Source organism: Sus scrofa, chromosome 9, assembly GCF_000003025.6.
Source record: "Sus scrofa isolate TJ Tabasco breed Duroc chromosome 9, Sscrofa11.1, whole genome shotgun sequence".
Classification (NCBI taxonomy): Eukaryota; Metazoa; Chordata; class Mammalia; order Artiodactyla; family Suidae; genus Sus; species Sus scrofa.
In genome coordinates, this window is record NC_010451.4 from 8,944,340 (window position 1) to 8,957,143 (window position 12,804).

The 12,804-nt window shown below is 45.6% G+C and overlaps 1 protein-coding gene across 1 annotated transcript in view; it reads left to right on the top strand.

Annotated features, from left to right (window-relative positions):
* POLD3 (polymerase (DNA-directed), delta 3, accessory subunit) overlaps positions 1–12,506 on the top strand; it is a 50,355-nt gene extending 37,849 nt beyond the window's left edge. Inside the window, 4 exon segments of the mRNA NM_001244235.1 lie at positions 6,011–6,024; positions 6,027–6,122; positions 7,236–7,314; positions 11,724–12,506. Coding sequence (NP_001231164.1) covers positions 6,011–6,024; positions 6,027–6,122; positions 7,236–7,314; positions 11,724–11,926 — 392 coding nt within the window. The 3' untranslated portion in view covers positions 11,927–12,506.

Here is a 12,804-nt window from a genome sequence, read left to right on the forward strand (position 1 = left end):
TGGGACCCTCCATATGCCACAGGTGCAGCCCTAAAAAAAGCAAGTGTCCGCAGATTCAGTTCCCCGTGAGAGCCCTCTTCCCCATTGCAGAGGGACACCTTCTTGTCTCCTCCATGGCAGGGACACAAATGGCCCCTCCTGTGTCTCTAATCCCGTTCATGAGGGCTCTGTGCTCGCAACTTGGTTCTCTCTCAAAGGTCCCCTTCCTAATATGATCATTGTTGAGGATTAGGGCTTCAGCATATGAATTTTGAAGGAACACAAGCATTCAGTCCACAGAAGGGTCGATTGCTATTATGAAGGTTTTAGATCAAGGAGCTAAAAAATTACTTATTGTGGGTCAGAGACAGCAGTAATCCTGGCACCGAGAGACATATAGTACCTATTTTTGTTGAAAATCTACTTTAGCTTTTTGATAAGAACCATGACTTTCTGGTAATTTGCCAAAATAACAAACACAAGAGAAAGAGAATAAGGATTATTATCATTATTGTATTTATTATCAATGACATTTTCTTTATAAAAAATAAAATGGTGGAGCTGTTCCTTTGGCTGCCTTCATGTGAATCTCATAAAATGGGTGAACTTGTAGGCATTAAAGGTATTCGTGGTGTTTGGTACCACATAAGGAAAACCTTGCTAAGATGTGGAATCTGCCTTGTCGTCGTTGAAAGGAATGACACCAGGGACTCTTCGGGTTTTAGCTGTAGACAGTGTCATAAGGTTAGCAAATGATAAAGAACAAGGGCAAGATTCTTGCCTGAGAAATTAATGTGCCTGTAAAAGAATATCAGTTATTCTCAGAGCCAGTATCAAGTATTCTTCCCAAATCATGTAGATGAAAGTGTATAGAAAAAGGAGGCGGCCGGAGAGAAACATACCTGGTTTGGACTGATAGGTCAGATGACTTTGACCGTAAGACACCTGCTTTGACCACCAGTGGTGAAAAGCTTGAGCTGCTATGATTAATGCTCCCTGAATTCACGGCATGATGAGTGTAAAACATTTTAGGTAATGACGGGGGACCTCTCGTCCAAAAGGATTCAGCATCACAAAAAAGGTAGACAAACAAGCTGATGTGAAAAGAGTTAAAAGAATGCACAGCAAGGAGCTTGCTGTCGTGTCGAAGGACAAAGCTAAACTTGTTAGACTCTCCTCTTACCAGAAACAACTGTGAGAAGCACTGAAAATGATAACAGAGTCTCTCCAAAAGGAGGGGTACTAGCCAAGAGAGTGGGAAACCAAATTGTATACACAGATGACAGTAATGCAAAGGAAGTGACCAACCTAAGCAATTGGACAAGGACATGGAACATGTTTGACTCTGGATTTAGGGTTTTCAGTGACTGGAATGGATAAGGTATTGAGAGCATCCCAGTGGGGCAGTTGCTGTATACTCATTCCATGTCGCTTATTAAAATGTTTTAAGCAAGACTATAGAAAGGAGGCTTCCCACGTGTGTGGATGAAACAAGAACCATCAAGGAACATTCTGTCCAGTTGAGAGTTGAGGTGGGTAGAGGCAACTCCATGCAGGTACATGGGAAAAAACTCAGAAAGTAACTTAGGAATGTGAGCTAATTGGAAGTCTCTCCTAATTCCAACCAAGAAAAGAACTGGAGGAAGATTCTAGAGAAGTCTTTGAAGCCGTCAGCCTAATGTACATTGAAAACATAAACTAGATTCTCCGGTATTAGTGGAGTCAGCTTTAAGTCAAGGAGTTACTGTGGTTGATTGAAGACAAATTATATACTTCTGACATAGCTCACAAAAATAATACCTGTTAGTGATTTGAAATACGAGTGCAGTTATTTAGTTTGGAGGGAGAAGGGGCGTAGAAGACGTAGCAGCCTCTGAGACCCGATACAGATACAGAGCAGAGGCTCTCGGGTTTTTCTTGGGCGAAGATAGTTTTTGACGCCTGACTGAATTTATAAGCCTTTACTGTTTTATTCCTAAATTTCTTTGTATGAAAGTTTAAAGTAAAATACCACTGGCTGTGAGACAGTCTCTAACCCATTATTGTTTTATTTCTGTTACACTAAATATATGCTATTACGTTAATATGCTGTCTTCGGCTGGAAGTTAGTAGAGGAGCAGCAGGAGTGGAGGAAATGGCAGAGACTTAGGAGTCAGACAGACCTGGGTTTAAATCTTACCTCCACCACGACTGTGTGACTTGAGGCCGATTGCTTACCCTCTTCAGCTCCTTGTTTCCTCATCTCCACACAAACTGGAGGCCTTTGATGAACACCAAGTAAGACGCTGTGTCAGACAGGAGTTCCCGTCGTGGCGCAGTGGTTAACGAATCCGACTAGGAACCATGAGGTTGCGGGTTCGGTCCCTGCCTTGCTCAGTGGGTTAAGGATCCAGCGTTGCCCTGAGCTGTGGTGTAGGTGGCAGACGCGGCTCGGATCCCGCGTTGCTGTGGCTCTGGCGTAGGCCAGTGGCGACAGCTCCAATTGGACCCCTAGCCTGGAAACCTCCATATGCCACGGGAGCGGCCCTAGAGAAGACAAAAAAAAAAAAAAAAAAAAAAAAAAGTGCCACGACAGTGCTTAACATAGAGTCAGTTTTCTTATTCGCCCCACTTTTCCTGCTGAAATTTAGTAAGCGTTTAATGGTCGTAAATACACCCGAAAGCACCTTCTCTCAGAAAATCCCCCGCAACTTCACAACCTTAACTCTCTACCCAAGGGGCTGTTCCTTTCCTTCTTGCTGGCAGAGCCGTGAGCACCTTTAGTGGTTTTCCATGCTCTCTTTATAAAGCAAGGAAGGCTCAGACGCAGCAAGAAAGGACAGTAGTTGAGTAGTGTCCACACTGCTGGGAGGAAGTCGTTTTAATTGGTGTGTGTCAGTCTTTGCTGCTATTTTCAGTCCTTTTAAATTACCTATAGAGAATGTTAAGCAAATAATCCCTACCCCACCCCCCCTTTTAAAGGTTAAGATAAGTAGTTTAAAAAATTTCCTAGGAAGCTATGAATGATTTCCAGGAATTCTAATTACCCATCTCTTCCAGAAAATGCTGATAAACAGTGGTTACATTACTGGATCCCTGCAATTAGTTTTACCGAAGTTCTTATTCTGTCCCAGCAAAGGTTGCTTTCCTGGTGTAAGTGATGTTTTACTGCTTGAATACCTTCCATCTGAAGAGCTGCAAACCTGTGAAAGATATATTTAAAATACACCAATGCACCCATCATTCCTTATGCTTATGCTGTGAAAAACATATTGAGAGACAGGGCTTGGCTTGATAATAAAGACTAAGGCAGACAGACATGGATTCTAGCAATGAATATGGGCAAGTTTTTAAAAAATCTCTGAACTTTCAGTCATATGAAACAGAAATAGTGATGGTGGTTTTGTAGGGCTATTAGGAAAATGAATGATTGGTGTTTATAAAGCCCAGAAAATTCTAGTTGTTTTCTCTATCTTTCCTTTCTCAAAATATTTTATTTTTTTAATATACAAAATAATACATATACACAATTTCAAAAGTCAGGTAAAATACAAGTTTTATAATATGTAGTAAGCTCGCCTGACTCCACTAGTTGACTGATGCTTCTCTTCTCAGCTTTCTCCCTTCTGCCTGCCTTGTTCCAGGATTTGCTGGAATTTCTTATTCACTAAATGCTTTTGGCTCCTATGATGTTCTCTTCCCCACTATGAAGGGGTTACAGCATGTCTTGGTTTTATCATGTTTCTCTTTGAGGGTGTATGGAAGAGAGAGGGAGGGATATGCTGAATCTTCTTTAACCTGGAAGCCCCTCACCCAAGTTTAGTTCAGAAAATGGTTCCTCTCCTTTACTTGAAAAAGGAAACCGTTGTCCCCGTGTATTTAATGCGAGGGAAATGGCGGTGCCTCTGCCTGTGTGGGGCCTAGAGTCTAACAGGGGAACGCAGGTAAACTGTGTCCTGCAGGGCAGTGAGAGGGACTTCGAGGTGCCGCTGGGATGATGTGTTTTCTTTGGTTAAGTCAAGTGGTTACAGAACTGGAAATAGAATGAGAACTCATAAATTTATTACTGGGAGTACTCAAAATTCCTTTTCTTTGGCGTCCTCACGGCATAAACGTTCCTCCTGCCACTGTAACACATTGTGGCACAGCCTTCTTAATAGCTACACCTTCAGAAAAATGGGTGCTTAGTTCTGTGGTTTGACTTGACTTTTGCTCGCTTGAGTGCCCGTCGTGTTCTAGCCTCCCGGAGCTGGTTAATAGCTGGACCACTTCCTTTTGTGCTTCTACTTCCTAGAGCTTACAGAGTTTGGGGGCCCATTTCGTACTTGAAGTGTGTAATTTATTGTTTCTTTCTGGCTCTTGTTCTGCCTCACCTCTTTAGGTCATTTGGCCTTGAATCCTCCACTGTCATAATTTTAACACTGACCTAATGAGTTGGGAGACTTTCAGATCCAAGACTTGTGCTAAGCATTTGAATACAGCCAGGAGATTCAGGGAGCAGGTGAGGCTAAGCAGCTACCCAGTCCCTGGACCAGCAGTTTCTTTGTCGTGATTAAGCAATAGGTCAGCTGAGGATCTGCCCCTTTCCTGGACCTTATACTAAGACCACTGTTTCTGGACCTATTCAGAAATGGTGGGATCCCTCCGATGGCACTCTGTTTTCAGGTGGTACAACCTCCATTATTTCAGGTGGTACAACCTCCATTGTGATATTTCTCTGCTGAAAATATTCTTTCCTGCTGATGAGCTCAGTGTAGCAAAACCAGCCTTATCATTGAGGCAATCACTAGAAGTAAGTTCCCAAACAAAAATCCTATTAAGCAAGTCCTAGTCGTTAGAGCTATAATTGTGACCATTGTTGCAAAGGCAGTTCCCCCACCGCCCATGATTTATGCTCTTAATATCAGCTGGAAAATTTCAGTCTAACAAACATCTCAGGTGGTTGCAAATAATCCTCAGCTCACAGTGACAAAATCACTGTTACTTTATTTCTGTTCTACGCTCGTGAAGTTCAAAAGAGAATTTTCTAAGTTTGCCCATATTCTATGTGTTAGAATCCATGTCTGTCTGTCTGCCTTAGTCTTTATCATCAAGCCAAGCATTCACCCTCTATGTTTTTAGTGACATAAGCATAAGGAATGATGGCTAGGTAGGTGTAGCTGAAAATATATTTATGATGAATTTGCTCTTCTGCTGAAAGGTACTTACATTTGGTTTAATCTGAGGATTATCTCCCCTTAGTTGATCTTCAGAGAAAGCTTCCGGCCCTGAACAGTGAGGCAGCGTGTAGTAGTAGGGTAGGAATTGTCAGGCTGTAGAATCAGACCGACTGGGGTTGCAAACCTCCCACCTCACTTGCAAGGTCTGTGACTCTAATGAATTAATTAACCTCAGAACCTCTTTTTATTCAACTCTAATGTATGAACAATGTTTGTCTCTTAGGTTTGTTGTGAGGATAAAGTGAAATGCATGCCACATGGTAGATGACAAGGGGATATTTATAAAACAACTTCATGCCTCAAATTATCTATAAAATTAGAAGCTTAGCTAGGATGATCTCTAAGGTACATTCCAGCTTTCATAATTCTTGATTTTCTTTGTATGAAAATTAATAAAATTATATTTATTTATTTATTTTTTTCTTTTTGCCATTTCTTGGGCCGCTCCCGAGCATATGGAGGTTCCCAGGCTAGGGGTCTAATCGGAGCTGTAGCCGCCGGCCTATGCCAGAGCCACAGCAACGCGGGATCCGAGCCGCGTCTGCGACCTACACCACAGCTCACGGCAACGCCGGATTGTTAACCCACTGAGCAAGGCAGGGACCAACCCGCAACCTCATGGTTCCTAGTCGGATTCATTAACCACTGCACCATGACGGGAACTCCTAAAATTATATTTTAAATATATAATTGCAGAGTCCTTGGTTGTCATGAATTACTGCTCACAAAATACCCTTTGCTGGACATGGAAGCTTAGAGGGCCATGTGAGCAGGCCTTGTACCAGACGGATACTGCCATCGTTCTCTTATCTGAGCTGGTTTCCTTATTTCAGTTGTACCAGACTCTCCGGGGCTTATGAAGCTGAGTCACCATCCCCACCGCCTCCTGCTTCTCCACCTCCGGAACCAGTGCCAAAGCCTGAGCCAGAGCCTCCTTCTGTCAAGGTACGACTGTACTGGGATGGTTGCCTTGCCATGTGTCTTTTACGCCCAAGGATAAAACCACACTGCTGCATTAGTTAGCTGCAGACACTTGACAGATGCCAGTAGCTGGCTTCTGTCTCATCCTGCTCTCCTGCAGGTAGTGCAGGACGGCATTCCCTTCCTCCTGCCTGAAGTAGGAGTTCAGCCCATAGGGCCTCATCTCAGGAATGTCGCCAAGGTCAATCCTGGGAGCTCTTGTTTTTCATGACCTCTAGCCTCAGTGCAGTTGTGCTGCCCAGCTTCTGTCGGTCATTGTGCAAAGTGAAGTCTTGAAGCCGTGTGTGTTTAAGAGAGTAGAGCCAACGACTGTTTATACGTGTTTGTTGCTCTTCTAGAAAAGGGCTGCAAATGGGGAAATACAGGTTTCCGTGATCTTTAGCTGGATCTCGGCTGCATCTGTTAGTGTAGGCAATGAAGGATTGAGAAGATGGGCGGGTTGTGTTTTTGGTTTTGTTTTTGTTTTCTTTATGGCTATTAGTTATCCTTAGTTCATTGTGTTAAGACTGTCATTTAAATTTTGCACTAATTTCCTCAGCTGAAGAGAAGATAGAGTGAAAGACCAGGGGAAAGAAAAGGAATTGGTAGGAGTAATACCTCTCTGAGAATAAATTAGACAGTTGTAGTGCTGCAGTGGGGAGGCTGGACTAGCAGGTTTCCGCAGCAAGGGCGGATGCCGTGGAGACGTGGGGCCTTCCCTGCGCACGTCCGCACCTGCTGCGGCCTGCCGTGACCTCCCTCACCAGAGTGGACTGCAGGGCTGTTTGCCTTGTCTCTTTCTTCCACTAAGGCCCTTGTCCTCTTGGTCTTTTTAACCATGGTGCCTCTGCTACTCAGCAGAAGTCTGTTGACTGAATGAACCCAGTTCTTTGTTAACGTGTTGCTTTTCTTCTCATAAATAGTGACGTTATCAGTGAGCATAATTTGTCTGTGGTCAGACTGGTCCCCAAAAGCAAATTTGTAGAGCTCCTTGCTTAACTTTTTATCATCATGGAGTATTCGAGGGTGATTGTGATTTTCTCTGTACCTTCATGGTGGATTTAATGTTTTATCTTCTGATCTTCCTGTGATCTTTAGAGCTCAAGTGGAGAAAACAAAAGAAAACGAAAACGCACGCTAAAATCGAAAACCTTTGTGGATGAGGAAGGCTGCATAGGTAAGAAAAATCGTTGGCTCCAAATCCAGAGAGAGTGTTATTGCATGGAGAGCACCTAATCCCTTAGAGAGCAGGAGCCTCCAGCTTCAGCTCCTGACTCTGCCGGGAGGGGCTGTGCCGCCTGCCTGTGGCCGCACGTTGTGTACTGGAGGGCAGAGAACACTACAGCTGAAGTCAGAACACGTGGGCTCCTGTCTGGGTCAGGTGCTGTGAAAACAAGCCGTGAGGTCTTGGATAAAAGGCGCATAACCTCTGGTGGGGAGTTTCTTGACCTGTGGAATCCACTTGGCCTGATGTGGGGTTGTTGTGAAGATTCAGATGAGGTCATGTATCTAAAAAACTTGCAAGATGGAATCCACAATGCCAGTTTTGAATGTTGTTGTCAAAGATTTGAGAAACAGTTGGGGGTTTTTGGAATGTTTCATCCACTTGAACAGTGAAAGGAACCTCCTGCAGATGACTGGACCCTGAAAAGCCTAGCAGGAGTCTTCCTGGTGTTTCGCCCCATTTGTTCTCTAGAGGGTATGCCTTCCAGCTCACCTCTTTATGTTTCCTACTTGTAAGCCCTGTTAGGTAAAAGCACCTGCTTCCTACAGAGGCCTCGAGGGGAATGAGAATTCAGGCTTTGAGGCGCTGGTTGGTTCTTCAGCCACGTTAGCTGCTCTGCCCTTTCCCCAACGGCCCGTGTCTGCTGAGCTTTTGGGGTTTAGCACTTGAGGCCTGATCGGACCTTTGGATCCCGATACTGCCTTTCATGTTTGGATAGAGTCGTGGTTTGTAGGCTCTTCAGCCTCTTGTTAGTGAGGTCATCTGTAATTGTCATTTCTCCTTTCCTTCGGCACCTGCCACACCTTGGCTCCCCTAGAGAAATATTTTTTCCGCTTCTTGATTTTCCTTTTCTGGTTCAGATTTTTGTCTTAAAAGACGGACTGACTGAAGAACCAGTCTCTCCTAAGCAGCGTGGTTGTTGAAACTAGTGAAGCGGTCTTCTCGGTCTTGAGCCCTGTCCTGCTCCCCACGTCCCGCTCCTCTGGAAGGGCCTCTGCCATTCTAAGTGTAGCCAGTGGGTTGGGGAATAAAATCCCTTACACGGGAGGATTCTTTTTCAGTGCCACCTTTCTTGTGAGCTTATAAATTTTGGACTTTGGTCTTTTTTTTGTTTTTTGCTTTCAGTCTTCTACTAGTGAATTTCAAGCCTCTTGGTTTGACTCTTGGTGGTAATTTATGTATTTACTGTTGAATTTTTTATTTTTTATTCTTTTAAATTTAAGAGGACAGAAGCATCCTTATGATAGTTCATTGGGAATTTGTGACTAATTACTTGTTGCTTTGTTCAAAACACAGTACTCCAGGGCTGGCCAGGTATGAGATGTGAGCTTTTTTTGTGCTTCTGTCTCCAGACAGGACTGTTAAGAGCCTTGGAGGCAACAATGAGAACTGTGCTCACATAGCACATTTTTTTTAAGGTTTTTAGTCCAAGCTCAATTTAATGAATCTTGGCTCCTGTAACCAACAAAGGAGTTCTGCTTTCCTCTCTCTGCTCGGACTGTTCCAAATGTGCCAGCACAGGGGGTTTGTCCCGTCCTGGAACAGAGTTGGTCTGTGGCTTTAAAAAGCTGATCGTCCCATATTGTGCTCTGGGTTTGCTGCAGAAGCTGGGGAGTTGGGCCCGTGAGATAAGCTTGAGGTGAACCTCTGGACAGGGTGGATTTCTAAGAGCAAAAGAGCTGAATGGAAAAGAATTCTTTTACCCACACAAACTGGGCCTTTTTTTTTTTTTTTTTTCTGGCATCCCAGGAAAGTATGGCATGTTGTTCAGCTAAAATAAAGGACCTATATTTTTAAGTTTAAATCTTCTTTGTTCCGTGGTTTGAAGTAGTACAGCTCTGACTGCAGAAATGCTCCTTGTGCCTCTTATGGCATATACCAAGGGTTCTGCTTAAGAAATTCTTTTGGTGCTGCCTTGCCTGATTTTTAACTCCCTCAAGCAATGCGCTGTACAAAATTGGCAATGAGACAGCCAGTGGTTAGTAATGAACTAATGAGACAGTTGATGCTGGCATTTAATACTATAGACATGCTGCCCTTTGAATAGAGAATATAGCTTAGTCAGTTATTGGTTTATCTGTAGATGGCTCTCTAGACTTTCCTTTTTTGAGATAATGAGTAAATAACAGCTCATGATTTTGTTCCAATAATCCTGTTACATATTGATTGAAGCTGCATCAGGTTGGGGATGGTGGTCTGGGATCATGATTGTTGAACTAATAAGGTATGTCGTGGAAGTTCCCTACGTATCTTAGAGAAGCATTTCTCAAACTTTGCTAAGCATACACATTACTTGAAGATCTTGCCACAATTCAACTCTGATTCAGTCAGCCTGGTGCAGACCTGAGATTCTGTGTTTCTTTTTTTTCCTTTTTAGGGCCACCACACCCGCAGCATATGGAATTTCCCAGGCTAGAGGTCGAATCAGAGCTGCACCTGCTGGCCATATGGCCACAGCCATGCCAGGTCCAAGCTGCATCTTCCACCTGGACCACAGCTCGCAGCAATGCCAGATCCTTTAACCCACTGAGTGAGGCCAGGGGTCAAACCCCATCCTATCCTCATGAATACTAGTTGGATTCGTAACCCACTGAGTCACAGTGGGAACTCCCAAGATTCTGTGTTTCTCATAAGCTCATGGGAGATTATAATATCTCTGGTCTCTGGGCCTTAAGGCTTCAAGAACGCTAAATAGGCATGTAAAGCTTATTAGTGTTTTTTTAGCCTCTAAGTTGGCATGAGTCAGCCAAAGTAAACTCTAGGCTCTTGAAAGTCATGACAAATCCTAGGAACTCTTAAGGAGGGGCTGTTAATTATGCAACCTTAATAGGATTAGGTGGATAAAGTGAAGGAATCATCCACTGGCTATGCCCAGTTGGCTTCCAGCATGGCCCACCGTGAGGGGGAGAAGAGCAGTGAAGCGTGCTTGCCAGGCCTTACTGGTGGGTTTGTATGTTCCGTGGGGCGGCGTGTCAGCATTTCACCAGGGATGAAAGAAGAGGGCTTCTCAGGCGGTGGCCCCCAGACCAGCAGCACATCAGCATCACCTGGGAACATGTTAGAAAGCAGATTCGGGGGTCCCCCAGACCTACTGAATCCAAAACTCTGGAAATAAAGCCCAGCAATGTGTGGCCTCACAAGCCCTCAAGTAATCCTGATGCACATTAAGACTGGAGATTATGTAAGTGACAGACTAGGATTAGAGCACAGAGGTGTTTAATTCCAATGCTGTGCCTCTGGAACAGTTAGATGCATGTATTTTATTAGACAGAAGTGATCAATAATTGAGAGCTTAAAACTATCATTGTTTGTTCATGGGAAAACATACTTTTCCCTTTATTCATTTGAGCACTTAGGACACATATCACATTACTCTGCTAAGAAAAGGTGTTTTCCTTTCCTTTTTTTCCTTCATTGGCTGCAACCAGGAAGGCTGCAGAAGGATTCAGATGATGTGGTTGGCGTGGGCGCTGCAGCAGTGCCCGAGAGCCCAGAGCCCCTCAGCGGTTGTGACATCGCTGCTGGAAGCCATTGTCTGTGCCCGTGTTCTCCCCTTTGGGGCTTCCTTATAGTGTTTCCTTCCTGGTATAATTTTTTAAGTTTCCAGTGGACGAGGGTTCAGTGCATTTTAATTGGTAGGAGAAAAGGCAGAATATGCCTTTGACTGATTAGGGAGTAAAAGCATTAGTAACATCGTTGCTCATGTTTATCACTGTTCTTTCTGAAAACTACCAAGTTTGTCATCTGATTGGGTTGGCTTGAGACCCTTATCTTCATGATGTAGCCCACTAGTAAATCCTGGGTCACTGAGAACCAAGAACTGAACAGTTGAGGAATCTCCAATTCTCTGACCTTAGGACGTGCAGAGAGTGGGTGACGTCAGGGAGGGGCCCGTGGCGGTGAGTGTGCCGGGACAGGCTGGGGACGCAGGCAGAGCAGAGGGTTTAGACCAGGAAAAGCAGTGACAGGAAGGGCAGGCGGGTCAGGGAGGTGAGGCTGAGTGAGCCAGTCAAAGCAGGGAGGCAGAATCGGGTGTTTGCGATGGGGCCGCTGCTGCTGCTGCTGCAGAGCTCAGGAAGCGAGTGCGCATGCGCGCGCGTGACCAGGCCCAGTGCAGGGTGCGGGGCAGTCGCATGATCAGGCCTCTTTGAAGGCCTGGGGCATAGCAGCCAGGGAGCGCCCTGCCAGAGACCGCCTGCCTGAGGCGGGACTGATGTCCTGGCGGACAAAGCCGCAGTGGCCGGTGAGCACACCTCCCTCGGTCACTGGTGGGGGGCGGTGAGCCAGTATCACTCTCCCGAGAGAGCCGCGCTTTCAGTGGCTCAGCCCACTCACAGCACGTTTCTGCCTTGTCCTCCCAGTGACTGAAAAAGTCTACGAGAGTGAATCCTGCACCGATAGTGAGGAAGAGCTCCAGGCGAAGACTTCCTCTGTGCCCAGGCCGCCCGCCATGGCCGTGAAAAAGGAGCCCAAAGAGGAACGAAGGGGCCCAAAGAAAGGGACAGCGGCTCTGGGCAAAGCCAATAGACAAGTGTCCATCACCGGCTTCTTCCAGAGGAAGTGAGCTGCCGTCTCTGTTAGGGCAGAGACGTGGAGTGGCCCAGGGCCAAGACCAAGACATACGGACTCTCACTTACTGTGTAAGTTCATCCAGCGCCTCACCTCGCCTCTGTCAAAAGACTGTTCTTCCTATAAGGTCTGTTCTTCCTTACAGAATCCTGTAAGGTTTCTGTGGTTTCTGGTTTTCAACCAAAAGGAAATTGCCTGGAAGCAAGAGGCAAAAGAATATTTTAAAAGCTGTTATCTTCTGATGACCTTTTTTGAGCACAACCTTTGACCTGTCCTGGAGGATTCCCTCCAAAAATAAATTGGAACAGGTTTCAGAATGATCACTGAAGCCATTTAGTGGCTGATCCACTGTGCCCTACCCACCCTATGGCCCGATCCATCTGTTCCTGGCTCAGGAAGTGATCCTCTTGGTTCTTTGTGTTCTGTGGCCTTGGGTGGGTACTCTTTTATGCCTGAATTTTACTGATGTGTTCACCACTGCCCCCCACCCTTCCCTTCCCCACCGCCGTAGTTCTGCGTGAAGCATTTTCTGTAAGTCTTTTAAATCTTGGTTGGACTAAAGGCTGAAGCAGAAATCTCCCTTGTGCTCCTCTTGTCCTCCTTTGTAAAGCGCGCGGACACCTGGCCACAGCCCCGCACGTTGCTCGTGTTCCAGCCCGGGCACAAAGCGCTCGCTCTCTAGGCCTTCACTGGCGAGTCGCGGTTAGGGAACAGCCTCGGGCGGAGCACAGACAGAAGTGGAATGACGTGTTCAGCTCCACCGGAAATGACTCCAAGTCAGCACGGATGGTATCCGAGGCCTCGTCGTGTTGCCGACACAGGGTGTGTGGACACTGCTCTGGTTTCGGTCTCCTCCCCCTCCCCTTCCCACTC